Source organism: Falco cherrug, chromosome 9 (genome assembly GCF_023634085.1).
Source record: "Falco cherrug isolate bFalChe1 chromosome 9, bFalChe1.pri, whole genome shotgun sequence".
In the NCBI taxonomy this organism is placed as follows: Eukaryota; Metazoa; Chordata; class Aves; order Falconiformes; family Falconidae; genus Falco; species Falco cherrug.
Window position 1 is genome coordinate 44,589,151 of NC_073705.1, and position 19,228 is coordinate 44,608,378.

Below are 19,228 nucleotides of genomic sequence, written 5' to 3' on the forward strand. Positions count from 1 at the left end.
GTTGAAGCTTTGTAAAAACAATTTTTGATTAGTTACAATTGTTTGAAAAGACATGCTGTTTACATGCGCTCTCCCTCCCTCCTAGTGTGGGCCCTTCGGTGCTTTGCCTGAGCGCTGGTGCCAGGACCTTTTCTGGGGCTGCAGGACAAGCATCTCCTCTGCTTTCACCTTCCCTGGAGGCCCTTCCCTCATGTTTGTGTTGGCACCAGTGCCCTACTTGGGGCACCAGGTCTGTGCCTTCCCTGCGCATTTTCTCCTCATTAGGTTCTTATTTAAGTCTTTTGGTTTTTCTGTCATAGGGAAATGGAATATCTGGGTATTACATGCCTTTATACAAAATAAAGTACTTCCCTCTATGGGGATATTAGATTCGGAGGTTTCTATCCTGTACTGGACACCAGCTCTTTCCTGTATCACTTTCCCACCTTTCTAGCATCGCAGAAGCCAACTATCTTCCGCCAAAGATGATTAAAAAATAACCTCACCAGGTTTAACTCATCTCCTCAACCCTGCTGTAACAAGCAGGAGGTGATGAATGATCCAGAGAAATACATTGTGCAGGATCAATTGCTTTTTGTTTGGTTTTTTTCTGATTAAAATGCAAAGTGAGCCCCTGGGAATAAATGGAGATAACGTCTTGAAACCAACTCAAATTTATCTTCATGCAGTTCTTGAATTGCTCTACATTAGCCTGCATCTGAGCTATCCTCCAAGCAGCCAAACACGAAGCAGCTGCCCTGTCCCAAAAGCCAGTCGCTTGCAGGCTGAGAGGCAGGGGGTGTGTGTGTGTGTGTGTTGAACCACAAAACCCAGCTCTTTGGGAAACTAGAGGTCTCTGAATTTTTAACAGTGAGCTTGCATGGGAAACTTGCCCATTGACGTTCTGATTTCTTGAATTTACAGCATTTTTAACATCTCAAGTGCGCCAGGCAGTTATTAAAAAAATGACATTGTAGTGTATGTGGAACATGGCTAAGGATTTATGTTTAATATTTCATTCTTCTTCAATAGTTGTAGGAGCCACCAAGTCTAGGATCAGTGAATCACTGTTGGGATATGACTTTGCTTATTGAGTGTTTTTCTCTGTGTATTGTAGACTGGCCAGCAAACTGTGGCAGAGTGTTACTTTCAGCCAAACACCGCAGGGAGAACTATATCAGGCATGGAAGCAAAGCCACACTCCTGGCCTTGGCAAGTCTCCTTGCAGGTATGCACAACCTTTATGACAATTTTTCAGTAATATAAATATCACCGTCTTGGAAGAGGTTGCTGATGAAGTCAGTAACACACTTACTGACAAGTAACACTTCGGCACATTTTTGTGTAGCCATTGGGCTATTCCTGCTGCCGTCAAAGATGTTGTCAAGTCTATTGTAACCCACAACACATATACGCTTGTTCCTCTTGCTTGTAAAGCGCATGTGAGTTGCAGTACCTATCCATCACACCTGACCTTTCCCCTTGATAGGTGGCAAGACATAGAATTTCTGGCCATCAAAGAATCTCCTGTTTCTGCAAAAGGCTATGTGTATATGAAGTGGTCGCTGTTTGAGATGCACCTACCAGCTGAGGCTTGGGACGATTTCAGGAGGGAAAAATAACGACAACAATAACAAAAAAGGCAGAAAAAACGGGCAAGGATTAAAATGGCCATACCCATGGTTTTGTTTTAGAGAACATGTGGGACTCTTAGGAAAAACTACTTGCCTAGGCACATATCACACAAAAGATGCTGTGTTGACAAACATCTGAATGTTTGGGTATGTGCTTACCAACATGTCTGTGCATAGGGTATGGAGTCTTAATTACTTTCACTGAATACATGATGAAGTAGTACACAAATAATGTTATTTCCCTCTACAATTGCTAGTAGCCCCTATTGCACAAGAGAAATAATTTCTGTTGCCACAAGTTCATCTGTTCTTCTTCTCTGTCCCTCTACTCAGCGATGACGTTTCTTTGGCTAAAACTTTTGTTATTTTTTACATTGATAGGTTTGGACCACAACAAGTAAGAGATTTGTTCACGTCTGTGGTGGGACCCTTATTCACGATTGCTGGGTTCTCACTGCAGCCCATTGCTTCCAGAAGTAAGTTCTGCTTTTGGTTAGACTTCCTGGAGAAGCTACAGAAAACCTTTCTGGTAATCTCTTTAAATGAAAGCTGCGTGTGGAGTTTAGGTGTAGTCTGTACTTCTGTTGCATGTGAAGTGGGATAGACTATATGTGAGACAGGCTGATAGTAATTTAAAAAAGTTTGCAGAAATGAGAAATCCTTAACCTAGAAGAAGCGAAAAGGCCAAGTGTGGCATGCAGGAAAAGACCATTACAACATCTGTTCACAGCCTCTGTATGAAACTGTTTGTGTGGGAGTTCAAAAATATTTAGTTTATCTCTGGAATTGAGGTAGCTTGACAAAAAACCGCAAAGATTCAAGGCACGTAAATACAGCACAGAGAGCTCTGAAAATCCCCTGCAGGGAAGTAAAGCCTCGGACTTAAGCAAAACTGACTGCTGCCCCTCTCGGCTCCTTGGGCTGCTTGGTGACTGCGAGGTTGGCCTCTGGCCATGGGCAGGATGAGCTCTGGGGGAAGGCTGGGGATGGATCTGGCATGCAGTTGTGAGACCGAGCACCAGGTCACGGCCTGCCTGGAAGGGGACCAAGGACAGACGTCAGAGAGGATATGAGGGCGGGATGCAGCCAGGCTGACAGGGACAAAGAGAAAACAACCCACTTCCAGCAGCAGAGCTTGAAGCAACTGGTGATTCCCCCGGGAGCTGCATGAATTTCCCCAATGCCTATAAGGACGACCCTTCTATAATTTCATATTCTGCTTTAGGACTGTTGCTGTCTCTGAGAGGAGCGGCCATCAGCTTGCAACTCTGCCTTGGCATCTGGCTTCACCTCTAGCGGTGCCATGCTTGCCTCGCCGCATCAGTGTGCTGCACTTCTTTATTTCCCTTTCAAAAGGCAGCGTTGTGCTGCTTAACTCTGCGGTAGAATTGTAGAACTGGGAAATTACATTATGAGGCATTAAATATAGGAGTTAACACAACTGCTTCTCTTCAGCTGAAACTATTGCAGCTATTGAAAGATGAATGGTCTAAACTGGAACCAGAAACATTCTTTAAGAACATGTGCGTAGACCCCCGTGAAACTTGCTACAAAATCATTGTAGCAGAGAACATTCCTCAGGTTCTTTGTGTTTTGGGTGGTGCAGAGTAGTACAGTTTGGCAGGCCAATACCGAAGAATTGCAGGAAAAGCTTCCACTTCTGTACTGAGGCTCCTGTTTCAAGGGTGTGGAAGGATGAATCTCACCCTGCCCTTCATTCTCACGCTGCAGCCCAGCAAGGAAGAATGTCTTGGAGTGTACAAAGAGGGTCATTAAGCACTTTTGCAGAATCAAGGCAAAGCCAAGCAGTGGCTTGTCAGGAAGGATGGGCTTTATGCTGCAGGACTACACGTATGATTACCATTTAGCAGGAAACAGAACTGAATTCTGGGTACAGCAGCGCATTATGTGGTGTCATAGACTTCCCGAGGGAAAAGTTGCATGTGTTTATCCTCATTAACTATTTTTGATGTGTATGTAGTTGCTTCTTGTGCATCTAAAATGCTTCTCTTTGTACCCTGGTAGGAGGCTTACTGTCAATACTGATGCGGAGTTTTATCCAGCACTGAGGAACAACACAGTACATAAGATTTTATTTTTGCTACTGTTTGAACATGAGGAGATCTTCTTGTTTATTTTTCCACAAAATTGCATCTCTACCCAACCTTCACCCCTAATTTAGCAGACTACCAATTTGTCCTTTGCTTAGACTAATGCCATTTTAAATTCCATTTTTTGATCCGCTATGCAGGTTTGCATAAAAAGGCGCATCTGATGGGGCTAAGGGTATGGCAGAGGGAGGAGCAGCACATACTGCCATCAGTGGTGAGAGGGAAGAGCTCATTAAAAATATGCATACAGTTCCTTACTCTGAAATTCCTTTAAGGGAGAGATGGAAGATGTATCCAGCTGGTGAATCCTCCTAGGAAAGCATAACCTTAACCACAATGCATTCACGCAGACAGCATACTGTGTGAAGCAAGCCTGCCAGCACAAGTGGCTCCATGAAAACCATCTAGATTATGATATTGCCTTGGTCAAGCCAATGGGAGACATGACAGCAGGCCGCTTTGTCCGCTGTGCCTGCCTGCCCGAGAGAGGCTGCTCGCTTTACCCGACCCAGTCCTGCTGGGGAACTGGATGGAGGGACGCAACAGGTATAGAAGCGCTGCTGGTTTTCAAGGTCAGACAGGGCTGCTATTATTTTTTTCTCTTACATCCAAATACACAGAGAAGGATTATATAACACATCCTGTGTCTCCTAAGTATTTACACGAGGAGGAAGCCAGATGCCTGAAATGCGTGTTCCTGGAGTAACAGCGCAACTGGGATTAGGTGGCTGGCTTCTACTTTCTCTTATGTCAGCACTAAATTATTTGTACTCTGGCCACAGCCATGAGCCCTAACCACAAGTAAGGCCCTGTTCAAAGGAACACCTCCTCTGTCCATGACCGGAGGAGCTCCTATGTGTAGAAAATGATGACTCAGCTAGCACATGTATGCAGAGCTGCACAGCTACTTAGGTTTCTATTTGAAACCCATTTTCTCTGTTAATTGTTTCAAATACTGTGCAAGCACCTATAAAAGGCAGCGGCTTCACAGACATGCATTCTTGGAGGTGCTGGCTGGGTGGTCCCGGGAAGGCTGGCATCTGCTTGCCTTTAACAGCTAAAAGCATGGGCAGCCTTAGTGCAGCCCGCTCTTGCTGCCCTCCAGAAGAGTAACTGGATTCTTTTCCCAGCTGAAAACCATGATGGCAGGTATTAGGAAGTGTTCTGCTATGCTGCACACTTGGGAAAACACAAAATACTACAATATAAGTACTGTGTTAAGCCAAACCAAGCAATGCCCATTGGCAGTTTCCCAGCGAGCACGAAAAAGACCAAAACTGGTGGCTGGCCACATCCCCTGCCATGTACCGGACTTCACCCTTCCCCTCTGCTTTGCTTCGCCGTGGGTGGGGAGGGTGACCCGGTGCTGTCGGAGGTTTTGAGGTGGGCCAGGCCGTCAGTGGTGGTGGACTTCAGCACGTCCCGCCTGCAGACGAACGGAGGCAGCGTGGCTCGGCTGGCCATGGCCTGTGCAGGGCTGAGGGAGCCGGGCAGCCCTCCCACTGCCTGCCGGGTACCCCAGCTGCTGGGCAGCTCTCCCACCACCACAGGGAAAACGGGAGAGGGGAGGATGGAGGGGGCACGCCAGGGATCACGAGCTGCAAGGCCTCTTCCTGGGGCAGAGGCTCCGGTGGGGCAGGGCTGCCGGCTTTGCGTGGGGTGAGGGGCGCTGAGGCCCGTCTCCGGCCTGCCGTGGGCCGCACCGGTGCTGGGAAGCTCATGGATCCGCCAGCTTGGTGTCTTCACCAGCACCAAGGCCTTCCCGCCCTGGCTGGAGGCCGCACGCCGCCATGGCGGGCCCTGAGGTTTGTGTGGGACAGAGGTGTCGAGGCCACGAGCCGCGCTGCTGCGGGCCTGTCTGACAGGATTTGCTGTGCTGGGTTTGCTGCGATTCACGGTGTTTGGCTGCTTTGCGGAACAGCACCACACACAGACACACACAGCCCGCTCCTCTGCCCCGCTCCGCCTTCGTGCTGCCCCCTTCACCGCCCTCCGCCTGCGCGCCCTCGGGCCGCCCCCGCTCCCTGCCCCCGCTGCCATGGCGGCGCCCCGCCCGGCCGCGCAGGCTCTCCGCCGCGCCGCCAGGGGGCGGGCGGGCCGGCGCTCTCGCGAGAGCGGCCCTTGCTGGCCGGGCAGCCGCGGCGGCGCTGGGTTGAGGGGACGCCGCGCCGGGCGCCGGTAAGCGGCACCGCGGGGGCGGGCGGTGGCTGGGCCGGGCCCCCCCGCGGGCCGGGCCGGCGGCGGTTGCGCGCCAGCGGGGACGGACACGCGTTACCGTGCGGCGGGCGGGTGGTGGTGGTGAGGGAGGGCCGGTGGTGCGGTTAGTTTCTGTGGGGGATTTCTCTGGCGGTGCCGCCGTCGCCGCCTGCCGCAGCCCGCTGGACGGGCGGTCCGCGTTGTCCGGGGGTGGCGGCTGCACCCCCGCGGGCCGGGGCTCCGCGCAGGCGGGCGGCGAGGCCGGCGGGGCGCGGGGCCGCCGCGGGGTGAGGTGCCGGGCCCGCCGCGGGGCCACCCGCCAGCAGCCGGCGGGAAGTCGCCCGGGCCCGCCCGGCGGGGGTCGGCATGGCCGGGCGGGGCGGTCCGGGAACCGGCATTCGGTGGTGGAGGGCTGACAGTGATCGGATACGAAGACATGGTGGATTTATTTTTTTTTCTCACTAATCTCGCTTCCTTCTTATGCCCGTGAGGGGTTGAGCCGCTAGCACTCCTAAAGTCATCTCACCCCTAAACTGAAAAGTCAGAATCTTGTGTCAGCGCTTGTCAAAGGTTGTGTAAGTATTAACAGCCGGTGTTAGAAACGATCAGGAGTTGTTGTACACCATGCTTACTGACAGGTTGAAAAACCGGCGTTGTTAGGTGGTTGGTAAGTGGTTCGAGCCAGAGCTTTCAGGGATTTTGTCAGGCCTTCTTTCAGCTTTAACCTCAGTATTTGTGGCTGGGGTTAAAGGGAAAAGCCGACAGAGCAAAATGATTGTCCTCCACTGGGGTTTCTTCCACTGGGGTTTTAGGTAAGGCATGCATCATGGGAGGGGAAGGAAGCTGACAGTCAAGTAAAAAATAGGGTTCAGAACTCTGCAAGAGCATAACGTTATGTTGATGGATATACAAAGAGCGTGGCAGTGCTACCTTAGGGGCCTATCACTTGTTTTCCAAAGGGTTTTAAATGCAAAAGTCAGAAGGATAGATGTGTTGTAATATAAAACCTGTGTTAAGATAACAGTGGTCTTTTCCACTCTGGAAGATCTACTTTGGTGTTGTATGCAATTATGGCACCATGATTTCAGGCTTTTGTATTCAGATATTTTGTGATTGTACTTTATGTGCCTGCTGTGCTGTCCTTTAAAAAAAATGTTTACGATGGATAGAATAAAGCGATGATCAGACCTCTTGTCTCAGCTGCACTGGTAACTTGCGACTCTTCAGAACCCAGCTCTGGTGAAGAAGTCTTGGTATCTGTACTTTGTGCGCTGAGTGGCCTCTTCCAAGGCTAAAATAGGCTGAAAAGGCAGTTGCATGTGTTCCGGTCTGTGGCCCAGATCCAGTACAGTGCAGGCAGGTGAAAACTACTTGAATTTTAGGAAAATGTATTACCTGGAACTTTTTCCCTTATAATTCCTTAAGGTGTTAATTTCACTTTGTCTTTTACTCAGAACTGTTAGAGGTCATTTTTTCTGCTTGTGGCTTACAAAACAGGGTGTTACATACTTGTTTTGGAGGAAAATAATCCTCCCAGCAGTAGGTCCACGAAGGTCCTGGGTTGTGAGGCTGATGCTGTACTGTATAAAATGCTTGTTATGTTTGGATGCAAATGGAAATTTCTGAGATTCAGCTTGTGTACTTACAGTACTTCACTCTCTGACCACAACTCCCACGTACCTTATTTGGGATGGTACTTCAGAAGAAGTACTGTTTTTTGGTGGAGTAAATGGAGACTAAGCGTGATTCCAGTTCAAACAAGCCAGCTGGTTTTAAAACCGCATGAAGTCAGGTCAGAGAGACCTTTCGGACAGCCTTGGCCTGCCAGCTGAAAGAAGTCTTTCCGCATTTATAAATAGAGCCTGTTCGATGTGAGGTTTTGTTCCCGGCACGGCCATCTTTTTGAGGTTATTCAACACTCGTTTGAAATGGAAAACAATGATCTTCCCGGGGGTGGCTGGGCTGAAAGGCTGGTAAAACCAGTTTTCTGCTGGCTGGTTAGCAGCTTGCGTGGGCGAGGAAGGCTCGCCCCCTCCCCTGTGCCCCAGCCACGTGGGATTTAGTGAAAATGGAGAAAGATGATTTTTGTCCAGCAGTTTCTGATCTACAAATAAAAGCAAAAGAAGACACCTCGGGAGTAGAGGGCAGGCAGCTTGTTGAAGACTGGAGGTTGTGCGGAGAAGCGATACAGTGGCCAGGAGTTTGGGCTGCAGGGTCGTGGTGGTGACAGCTCCCCGGCAAGGCTTTTGGGTGTCGGAAGACAAAAATCTTTCCGTAAAGGCCACCGGTTATTTTGCGAATAGAGACAATATTACTATCTTCCTGCCTCATTTGGGCGGTTCTTTCGGTTTCAGCCCTGTAACATTTTAACTGATTACGTGCAGACACGTACCTCTGCTTTCCTCGCCTGCGTGCGGGAGCGTGGAGCGAGAGCAGATAAGGGCTGTGCGCGCGTCGGTCTCAGTTGGGGCCCTCCGGAGCTGGCCACAGCCCAGCCGTTTGTTAGCAGAAGGATTGCTGGAACATCCCAGGTGCCGTGCCGTGCCGTGCCGGGGAGCCTCGCTGCGGGGTCTGGGTGCGCCCGGGCACGGGGAGGGGTATCTCATGTGGCCGGCGTGGAGGCTCGCAGCCCCGTGTAGCCCTCCTTGCTGCAGAAGGGCCGCGGGCTGGAGGCCTGCGCGCTCGGGTGCGCTCTGCTGCATCGCCTGTGTGAAAAAGGCGCATTGCCACAGCGCTGAAGTTGCAAGACATCGCGGGTTTGTTGCAAAACGCTGCGGTTCTGCGGTTTGAGCTGCCGGGGGGATGCTAGGAGGCTCTCGGCGCGCTAGAGGACGGGGGAGGGGAGCGCGGCTGGGGCTCTGCCGCCGCCCCCTCGCCGGGCGGGGGTAAGATGGCCGTACCGGGGCCCGGCCCCCCCCCGCGCCCCCCGGGGCGGCTCCGGCGCCTCCCCCGGCCGCTGCCGACGTGCGGGCGCGCCGTGGCCGCGGGGCGGGGCGCGGGCTGGCGGCCCCGATAAAGCGCGGGCGGCGCCGCAGGGGGCCGCGGTGGGCTGCCCGCCGAGCCCCCGCCTGCCTCGCCTCCGTCGGCGGAATTTGGAGCGGATTCTGCAGCGGGGCTGAAGGCAGCTGCGCGTTCGGGGGCCGTGCTTGTGCGGGATGGAAGGCTGCGAACGGCAGCAGCTTTATAAGCAGGCCGCTGCCGGGTTGCTGCCCTCGCTCGGAAAGTAAGTGCAAGCCCGGCGATGGGGAGGGGCGTGTGTGTGTGTGCGCCTGTGCATCCCGTGGTACCCGCGGGGGGATGCTCCGTGCGGGTGGGAACACTTCGGTGGCGTGGAATTTGCCAAAAATGATGCCTCTGTATTGCAGCTGTGTACGCTGTTGCAGACGTGATCTTGGGTGTCTTGAACCCCTACTGCTGTTTGGTGGTACTTGCGCAGCAAGGAAGTAGTTGGTTACCCCCACTTGTTTTCCTTAGAGGCCTGCAAAAACTGGGAAGGGTGGAGTGACTCTTCCTCAACTGTAACGTGAGTTTTATTGGCTACTGACAAAGCATAAGAACAGCTGTTTTACAAGAGCTGGCTGGCAGGAGGAAAGCAGCATTCATTCTTTTTGTATACATTTCGGAGAGCAACTCTTCCAAGCAAATGAAAAAGCAGAAAAGCAACAAACACAAGTATTTTCAGAGATAGAGGAGAATGTGTAAGTTTCTTACATTTGACTGCCCCAGTATGTAGTTGCTAATGCAGTGTGAAAAAGTAGTATTTCTTCAGATACTGAGCCCAGTTCCCTCGAGGCATAAATTCAGAAAACACATAAATGGTAACGCGGCATACATTGGACTTGGCATTTGTAGATACACAGCTCAGCATAGTTTTCACAATTTTAAGTACGTTATCTGCTGTGCAAGCCAACATGGCAATTACGTTTAGCTTTTCAGACTTTGACTCGGTTGTTACATAGAAGTATGATGAATAAAATAATGAAGAACAATAGGATTTTTTTGTTGACTTTTGAGTATCTGATAGCTCTTAATATATCTAACGCCTTGGTTTTCTTGGCTGGCTATATCTCTGCCTTTGCACTAATACTTTTAGGTTGCATCTGAGAGCTAGGGCTCCCGCTTATGCTTTCCTGTAGGTTGTACATGAGAGAGTTGATAAGCCAGATAAAATCTGGGGGAGGGGTGTTGTAAAGAGAAAGCTTACCTTTTATTGAACATCAGTGGCAAGGTGAAGGTCATGAAATCTTGCAGTATTGAACCTGTGAATGTGTTACAGAGTATGCAAATACAAAGACGAAACTGACATTCATAGCATGGAATGGAAAATGAGGTATTTTGGACTTCCGCACTTTGTCTAATTTGGTGTAGAATTAACATAAACTTAAAAAATAAATTCAAGGTCACTTCTCTTCTGGTTTTGCTCTGCACTTCCTAGAAGGTGAGATGTTACGTCAAGGATGGAATTGAGTTTTGTACGGGGGCTTGGCATGGCTTTGGTGCCTGCTCCATTTCTCATGGCTGGGGGCACCTGGGAGATGGGAAGCCCATGGTGTGGAGGGAACTAAGGGAGATGCAGCCTCTGCCGCTGCCTCACAGCGAACCTTGCTTTTCCTGCCAGATTCCACTTGTGAGCCACTCCTGGCCCTCTGCTCTCTGATGTACACAACTTGCATGTATCTGGTGGGCCTTGGCTATAGAAGGATTTTTGGGTTGCAGTTTATATGGTTATGGGGCTCAGAAATCACAGACTGAATAGCTGCTCGGTAACACAAGCTCCATGGTCACCTTGTCATATTCAAAATACTCTTTCAGTTCCCTCCAGAGGAGTGGTAAAATCTGTGAAATATTTAGATTGGCATATGTGTACGCTTCTAATCAACTCTGCTGGGAATTTCTGTAGCTGTCATTGCTGAAGACTTGTTTTTAAATAGAATGTTTGCTACAAATGTTTAATTAGTGCTTCAGGAATCCCATGAAACCAACAGGAGAGCTGAAACAAAATATCTGCCATTTAGGAAAAATGCTTATATTGATGCTTCCCATTTTTACTAAATATCCATATTTAGCTTTTTTCCCCTTAACTTGCAGACTCCTTAACAGTGTAACTTGAGTAGAAATTCTGTATCTGAGCTCCTTTTACTTGAGGATATGCTGAAGCTAAGTTACCACAGCAGTGACCAGGACAAAAATAATGGGCAGCTGCTCTCAGTTTTGACCTTTGCAGCTTAGTAAAGAGTGATCTGTGTATCAACACTTGGTTTTTCAGTCGATCAAACGATATTAGAAGTTTTCTCATTCATGGGAGCCAGTTCATTCGCCTGCAGCTGAAAAAAGGGTGACTGAAACATTTCCTGGCCCTTGCCAGGCCGTTCTACCCCAGCTCCGGCAGAGCTGTGGAACCTTGCCTCAGCTGCTGGAGTTTGCTGGCTAAACATAAAAGCCGCAGAGGAGGATTGCCTAAGTGCCTGTGGTTGAAGCTGTTGTCAAATATGTGTTGGTTTTCCTTCGATTGTGCAAATTCCATGGGCCGAAGTGTTTGAGAGACCGTTGTTGCTCCTGGAGAAAGCTTTATCTGTGTTTAGAAAACTTGCATTGGTGTAGGGTCTTAGCAGATCTTTTGTTCACCTTTATAGTGAAGTAGAACAGATGGTTCTTCATATGATGCCCTTCCTCTTCCATTAAAGAGGAATAGAAACTTAAGATTTTTTTTTTTTATTATTCAGTTTTAGGAACACTTCAAGAATGAGTCCAACACAAGATAGAAGTAGAAGCTCCTGCAGCAGTGAGCCTCTGGCAAAGTGCCTTCAAGCAAAGAAGGACTTGGAAACAGCTATATCTGGAATTGTCAAAGCTGAACAACAGATTAAAGAGAACTGGCGGGAGGTAACTTAAAATTCTTTTTTTAAAAAATATGTTTTAATAACTAACATGGCTTTAATGCCAGTTTTTATTATTCCAGAGTACTTCCTATTATGGTGATGGTGTGAAATTTCCCTAGAGACTTGCAAACATCTTGCTGTGTAATTTGGTCGTGCTCTTGATAAAGGTATTCCTGTATTACTAGCTTAGGCACGCAGAATTCCCTAAAGCTGTTGGTTGAAACGCCCGTATAGAGAGATACTGCAAGTGACATTGTTCTTTGGTATTTCTTTAAAGGTAGCCGTGGAACTTTTACTAACTTGAGTCATGTGGTGCTCTGGGTGACTGTGGTTAGCTCTTGAGAAATAAATTGCTCCAAAAATAACACTTATCTATGACAAATACTATTTTGCAATTGGTGCAGCATATGCTTGTTCATGCAGTTTGACAGATGTTCTAGAAACGCTACCTGTTACCTTACAGGTAAAAGCGAAGATTCACAGCCACATAAGCCGCCACCTGGAATGCCTGCGCAGCCGTGAGGTTTGGCTGTTTGAGCAGGTGGATCTCATCCAGCAGCTGAAGGAGGAGGCACTGCAGCAGCAGGCGCAGCAGCTCTATTGGGTAAGGTTGGGTTGTAAATTGTTGCACTGGCATTTTGAAGTAAACTTTGTCCTTGCAAGTATTTTCTCAGTTTTACTCTTAGAAGCCAAAACAGTAACATGTGTTTTGTGTTCCATCCAGTACTTGGGACAATTCAATTGTCTTATTCATCAGCTGGAGCGTTCCTGCAGTAACGAACTAGCAAACCAGATTTCAGCTTGCTTGGAGAGGTAAATACATTTTATGGTGCAAATGAATTGGTATTTATTTTGACTCACAAATTTAATCTGATTTTTGATTCTAATAGATCTAACTCACTGTTCCTACATTTTTAATGGTTCCTGGAAATAAGATCTTCAAAGCAGTCTGAGACAGGATTCCGCTCATCTTTTTTTTCTTTGACTGAAAGTACAGGGCTATAAAGAGCAGGGGAGGCACTCATTTGTGCAGAGTATTTCAAATGTTTAGTTGTTGATGGCAGTTAAAGTAAGAAGGAGAAACTTGGTTTTTGCTGTCTCTTTGTTCTGTTCCTGGTTTGTGGATCCTCTTTATTTGTGTTTGTGAGGGACATCTTTATTTTTATGCATGTATTAGAAGTCTTTTTGTTACCTAATTAATACCAAGTCAGCTTGGAATTCTTTTTATGAAATAATGGACTGATTGCTAAAACATGACAGATGAAGATTGTAAATTATTTTTTTTTCTTTCTGCATCTACCACCTTACTCTTTCAGACTGGAAAGTCTTACTCTTAAACCAGAGGAGTCTTCCATCCTGAATTTTGAGGCTGACACATCTTACCTTCGCCAGGCTATTACCTCATTTGGTTCAATTAAAACGATGGTGAGCACTAAGGCTTTCCTGGGTTGGAATACTTGGAAAAAAATATCTTTTTTTTAGAGGCAATAGTGTGATATACTCGAAGTGATGTTTCTACTTTTAGTTACACCTTGTATGGATCTTGTGTGTGAGTCATATAGTTTTAGCTGTATAATATACATGTGGTGGTTTATTAATTATTGCATGTAGTTGATCGAACTTAGCTCTAGTTATGTACATGTTACTTTAATAGATTTTGGCAGAGACTGAGGGAACAGTGGTTGTATTCTTACTCCAGCAACTGAAAATTAATGCTACGGTATTCTTTAGATATTAATAGTTATACATTGTAGATGGCTTGCTGTGATAAAATTATTTTGGGATTCTTAGGTAAGCACAGTATTTCCTGTATTATTGGAGATAATTCTCTTAAAGAAAGTGGACTGAAGGTAGTAAATCTTTCTCCATTCTGTTTTTAAATGTTGGGAAAATAGTTAGCCACAAAGAACTGACCAGTTGTAACTGTGCTTTATTTCTACTTTATTGTAGAATTAATCCTAGAAACTAAACAAAATTGACATGTAAATTAACTTTTACTTTTCTTACGTTACAGCAAACCTCTGAGAGAGAGAATACTTCTCCCTGGTTCCCAGGGCAGAATTGTGCCCTGATGAACTGCGAGCAGGTAAGGTTAAGATCTTACCTGTATCTGAAAGTTTAGTTGTATTAAAGGAAAAAGAGTAACTTGAGCACAGTATGTTAGCTTGCTTGAGTAATGACTTCTGTTTGTTTGTTAAGAAGTTTGAGAAGTCAGTAACAGTCACTGCGGTGAGCGTTAGTGATCTGATGTTCTAGCTGCTCCAGGAACAGGCATGCAAGAACATAGTGTGAAAGTGAATTTGGATTGTGACTGTCAGTCAGAGTTTTTTAAGTGACCGCTCCTTGATGTTGTCAAGCCAGGACTTGGAACTATCCAATTCCTTTTAATGCAGAAATTAGTGGGAAGTCTTACATTGGGCTCTGCACAGAAACAGCATCAGTGAAGGAGGGTGGCAAATTAGTCATGGGAGTTGTGGTCAAAAGGAGGGTTATGGCTGGGTTACACGTATCAGAACTGTGCATTGTAGAAGTTGTCGCTTCCCGTTTTTGTCCTTTATTCTCTGAAGAATCTGGGATCACAAAAATAGCTATCAGTGCGGTGGCTTAAAGTCATACAGGCGATGGAAGATTTACTTTTTTCTTAATTAGAAGGGACTGGGAGTTTTTTGGTTCAGAAGTGCTGATGCATGTTGAGTGTCTGTTTTGATGTTCACCATAGATTGCTTTGGCAATTAGACTGTCTCTTAACTAAGAACATTCTTTCTCAGCAGAAGAAAGTCCCCCAGTGTGGGACAGTGAGTGCCTCACTTGCTGACTGGCTACTTGGAAGCAGACCTGCAGGTGTTTGCCAGGCTCCGTATGTTCCCAGCACCAATCTTGAAGAATGGGTTATGCAAAAATGCGTGTCAGAGCCCAGCCAGGTAAGCCTGTATGCACTAACCTAGTTTTTTAATAAAGGGGAAAATACTATGCGATCGCAGGCAGAATACGGTGGGAATTAAACCTTCTGTAATTCTCTTCTCTCTGCCTCATGCTCAGCTAACACTTCCGGGCTTACTATCGGAATGCTCCAAGCGGTAACTGCAAACGGTAACTGCACATTGTCTTTCAGTGTTAATAGATGTATTTCAATGTGTCTTTGCTAGGATTTAAATTCTTCCAAAGTCTGTTATTTTGAGGAAGCCTGGGGGAATCTGAAAGATTTGGAAAACTGGCTCCTGCAGAATCAACAGCGTGATGTTGCTGGGAAGACAGACTCCCCTGGCCACAAGGACTCCAGCTCTACTTTCAACTCATCCTTTTCCACTTTTGACAAGGTGGAGGAATTGGGATCCCTTGGACAAGAAGAGATGGACCTTTCTGACTGGCTGCTTGCTCCTGACACAGAAAATGGAAGCAGTGCTTCAGATGAGAAATGGAAGTATGAATTTAAACCTTTTAGGGAAGAATTTAATTTGAATGATTGGCTCCTCAAAGCTGAAACATGTACCAGTTGTCGCAGCAGCCAGATCAAGAGCGTGGAAATTGAGAACCTGGGAAATCTGAAGTGCCTGAATGAGCATCTTGACGGAAAGAAGTCACCCACAACATCTGCTGTAAATGCTTGGCTTCTTCAGCATCCCCAGGCCACATTTAAAGTGGAAGATGTATGCAAAGCTAATGAGCTGTGTGCCAGCTTTTCAGAATGCGTGTGTGATGAAAACTGTGGAAAAGAGGCTCTGTGTAAATGGCTTCTGAAGAAGGAAGGGAAGGATAAAAATGGAGTTCCGGTCAGCCAGAAAGATGGTTCAAACCTCGAGCATGAGAAGACCAAGTCTGCTGCCAATACCTGGCTTAACCCCATGCAGCAGCTCGCAGGGGAACCCGTTAGTGCAGAGAAAGCAGATTATTCAGCAGAGATCGCAGAACCCTTGAAAGTATTGCTTGAAAGGCCTCTGACAAGCTGGCTAGCTAAGTCTGAGCACAAAGCAGAAAGTGCAGAAGAAAAGGCGAGTAGGGAAAAAGCAAATAATAGTTTCAAGAGTCCTTTCCTAGACCTCCTGGCTCCGTTCCATCTCCCCTTGAACGTAAGCAGTTGGGTGTTGGCTTCAAACAACCTAGAAAACGCTAACCCACCTCCAGTGGAAGATAAATGGCTTCTACGCAAGAAAGCGCAAGTGAGCATGTTTCTGTTACTGCTGTGTCTTAAGTCAATGTGCTGGGTTTATTGTTCTACTGAGTGTAATGCCTGCCTTCTCTTCCAAATTCATAGCTCTTCTGGATAATACTGACTTCGCAGTTTTTAGGTTTCATAGCTGTTTTAATGTTTTCAGTGTTTATTACTTAGTTACTTCAGTAGCTGTGGCCAGTGTTTAACGCAAAACGAGTTGGTATGTTTTACTAAATGAAGAAAGTATACATATCTAAGACTCGGAGGTCAGTTTTATTTTCTTTTTGAACACTTGACAGAATTTGAAGATACTTCAGAATGTGTTTCTGTTTGGATATTGGTAATTAATGTGACTTCTCTTTCAGGACTTTGGCCTTCCTACAGTTTGTGACCTTTTTGCCTGTATGAAACTCAATGGAGATAAAGAAAAATGGCTGTATCGGACTCCTTTACAGGTAGGATGCACAGAATGTGTTAGAATAGCTGAGCCTAAGCAGGACTTGGGGGTACAGAATACAGACACTGGCAGCTGTCACCTTCAGAGTTCTCTAAATGTAATGTTTAACAGCATTGTGACTTCCTTCCCATATACCTTTTTAACAGCTTGGACCATTCCACTTGGTCTTTATTCCTCCTCTTTTTATCACAAGCCAGGGAGAGAGCTCATTTATGTTCTTGAGTAAACCACTCTTTAACTGATTGGCACTTAATAAAATTGTAGTAACTTCTGCTGTAACTAGAAGGTGCAATTAATGTCTGAATTTCCAGGCAGCTTCTTTCTTATTTTGGTAATGTATTTACAGCTGATGTCATGCTTTTCCTTTTTTGCTGAGGTAACTCCTTATCATTGTGTTTGAAATTAATGAAAAAAGTCCTTAGCAGGCATACTTCAAACCCTAAAAGGCAAGATACTCAGTTCTGTATTTTAATATGAGCCCCCTGCCCCGCTCCAGATGTCTTGTACATGGTTTTTTTTCCCCAGAAGTGTTGCTTTCTGTTTATCAAACGTAATAACCCCATTTTATTTTTTTTTAGATGTGAAGAACTGAAGCATCGAAATTGTCCCCTTCGTAATGATCGATCGCACATCACACTGAACGACTGCAGCCAGCTGAATTCTTGTGTTTTGTGTTTGGCCGCCTGCTTTTCTTCTAAAATTTTAACAAAAAGAAAGATTACTCATATAATAGAGTGATGGTGCAGAAGATGCCTTTTTGTTCTGATTAATTCTGAAATATAAACCCACTGAGCATAAGCAATCTGATACTATAGAGGTGTTAGTAAATTTGTATCTGTTACGGGACTACGTGAATCTTCTTTTAATGGGTTGTCACTTGAAATATGTTGAAGCCAGTGCAAGTATAAAGCAAAATCTCTCTGGTGCTGTGAAACGTCCACCTTTTGGCAGTGACTTTGGAAGTGTCATTCATTTCAGCTGCTGCAACTTTGTCATGAGTTGGGTTCCAGCCTGCTGGGATTGCAAGATAATTTGGGCTGTATTTGGAAGCAATTTCTTTTATTGAGCAGTTTCTAACTTGAAAGGTTTCATTTGCATCTTGTTTTGGTGCGTCTCCCAGCGGAATATGTGTAGTCCAGAGTTTGAAAAAGACACAGATTTATGGGACCTGACACGTGATGGGAGAATTGGTGACTTAGTTCTGAATGAGTATTTTTCTTGCAAATTTTTGAGCCATTCAGAGAACAGGGTAGGGTGATAATTTTCATGCGTCTGTAGATCAGATCCTACCGTGTCCCCAGCATTTAATAACTATGTGAATTTCACTGAAAAAGCTGTGAGATGAAAAGAGTATGTGTCTGCTAGTTCTAGGTAATTCATGGCTAAACCACTGGAAAGCAGGCATCTTAGCCACATAGTATTTAGAGGTAATATTTGGGAAGTTAAATGCTTTCTCATCAGATTGATGTCATGCTGTTGAATTGGGAGACACTAACTTGACAAACTGTGGCTCCCACTGATGCATTTGAAAGATACTTAAATCTGTGGATTTCCATGTTGTTATGCGTATGAAAGTGGGGTCGAGTAACTGATCCCTATAGCTGTGGCTATAACATGAGCAATGCCTCCTTAGGTATCTAGCATTTTGAGCCTGTAGGAAAGAGTGTGGAGATGTTAGATGGAAATGTGGATCACACCTGTCAGCTTGCATGAAAAACCATTAAGTTATGTAGTTTCTGGTGCAGCTTGTACTCACTTAAATTGCTCTTAATGGTTATCGGATTAAGCTGCCTCTTCTCCCCATCCCTGCAGCCTGCCTGGGAATGGAAGTGATTTCAATTCTTCACAATCCTGTAGAAAAGAACTTACTAGCAAGATCCAACCTTGGTATTGTTTTGAAGTGTGAACACATTCCTGTCTGGTAGGACCTGTGCATTTATTTATAAGTAAGTTTTTAGTCAGTGAGGAAGATACTGCACATCTGAAACCAGACCCTGAAAGGGCTTAACATCAGTGGAGCACTTGGGGCTTTCTGCGGGAAGAAGAAAGACATTTTTGAAGTTCCCTTTTCCCCTTGAACGTGTCGTCATTGCTACATGGGAAGACTGCACTGTGACTAACTCCAGCAACAACCTATTTTGATTGGCAGTGGAACTTAACGAAGGTGACCGACGTGCAGCCCACCTCTTAACAATTCCTTGTAGTTGTCATTGTGTGCTACTTGGTCAGCTCATGAGCCTTTAAAACTTGGGGGTATGTATTCCTTTACTTACTCGACTGACTTGTTATCACTAATTGATATTTATGTAAAACATTGATTAGTCTTTTCCATTAAAAACTAATTGCAACCAAAGGGTGTGGTACATCTTCCTTGCAGGATGGTTAACAAAAAATGTTGCGGCGCGTTGCCTAGTTAAACTCTGGGTGCTGCTGCAGCCGTGCTTGCGCCCCGTGCTGGATTCACATGCCTTTAGTTCTTTGTCTTGTCACTACCACAGTTGCGTGGAGCTGCACTCCAAAGCCAGGGAGCCCAGGCACGAGCCCAGGCACCAGGCAGGAGCTCAATGGACAACACCTGCCCATTGCCACACTGCGGCATGACACCTGGGATACACGGCCAGTGTGGCTACATCACCCAGCCTTTGCCCAGCTACTGTAAGAAACACAGATTTGGCCCAAATAACATGTTTCTTATTGCACTTAAATACTTCAGGAGGATTTATATATTTTAGTAGCCTTCAGTCTTCTTTTTCCTATGGCTGTAGAACACCTCTGGTCTAGCTGTGCAACTGGTAGTTAGTTGCTCTCCAGCTCTTGTGCTC

The 19,228-nt window shown here is 46.3% G+C and overlaps 2 protein-coding genes across 8 annotated transcripts in view; both read left to right on the forward strand.

The window, feature by feature from the left end:
• The window catches only part of GPRIN2 (G protein regulated inducer of neurite outgrowth 2), a 30,481-nt gene extending 24,859 nt beyond the window's left edge, over positions 1 to 5,622 (forward strand). For 2 of the 3 annotated variants that reach the window (XM_014286878.3, XM_055720502.1), the window contains exons 3-4: positions 1,097 to 1,207; positions 1,995 to 5,622. The gene's annotated coding sequence lies outside the window, so the exon portion shown is untranslated. Of the gene's footprint in view, positions 1 to 85; positions 1,974 to 1,994 lie in introns of those variants that run through there. The other variant, XM_005433478.4, reaches the window with a different exon arrangement.
• A 128-nt stretch (positions 5,623 to 5,750) lies between these two features.
• NCOA4 (nuclear receptor coactivator 4) lies at positions 5,751 to 18,759 on the forward strand. Of its 5 annotated transcripts, none has more exons than XM_055720500.1 (10): positions 5,751 to 5,902; positions 11,644 to 11,803; positions 12,263 to 12,403; positions 12,524 to 12,612; positions 13,116 to 13,224; positions 13,814 to 13,885; positions 14,568 to 14,720; positions 14,946 to 15,956; positions 16,315 to 16,404; positions 16,985 to 18,759. In XM_055720500.1, the coding sequence occupies exons 1-10, from the start codon at positions 5,763 to 5,765 to the stop codon at positions 16,988 to 16,990; spliced, it is 1,971 nt and encodes a 656-aa protein (XP_055576475.1). In that variant the 5' UTR covers positions 5,751 to 5,762; the 3' UTR covers positions 16,991 to 18,759. The 5 variants fall into 5 exon arrangements, with proteins under 5 accessions (XP_055576475.1, XP_014142372.1, XP_014142371.1 ...); XM_014286897.3 differs by lacking the exon at positions 5,751 to 5,902 and adding an exon at positions 6,346 to 6,495; XM_014286896.3 differs by lacking the exon at positions 5,751 to 5,902 and adding an exon at positions 8,292 to 8,451.
• The last annotated feature ends 469 nt before the right edge of the window (positions 18,760 to 19,228 follow it).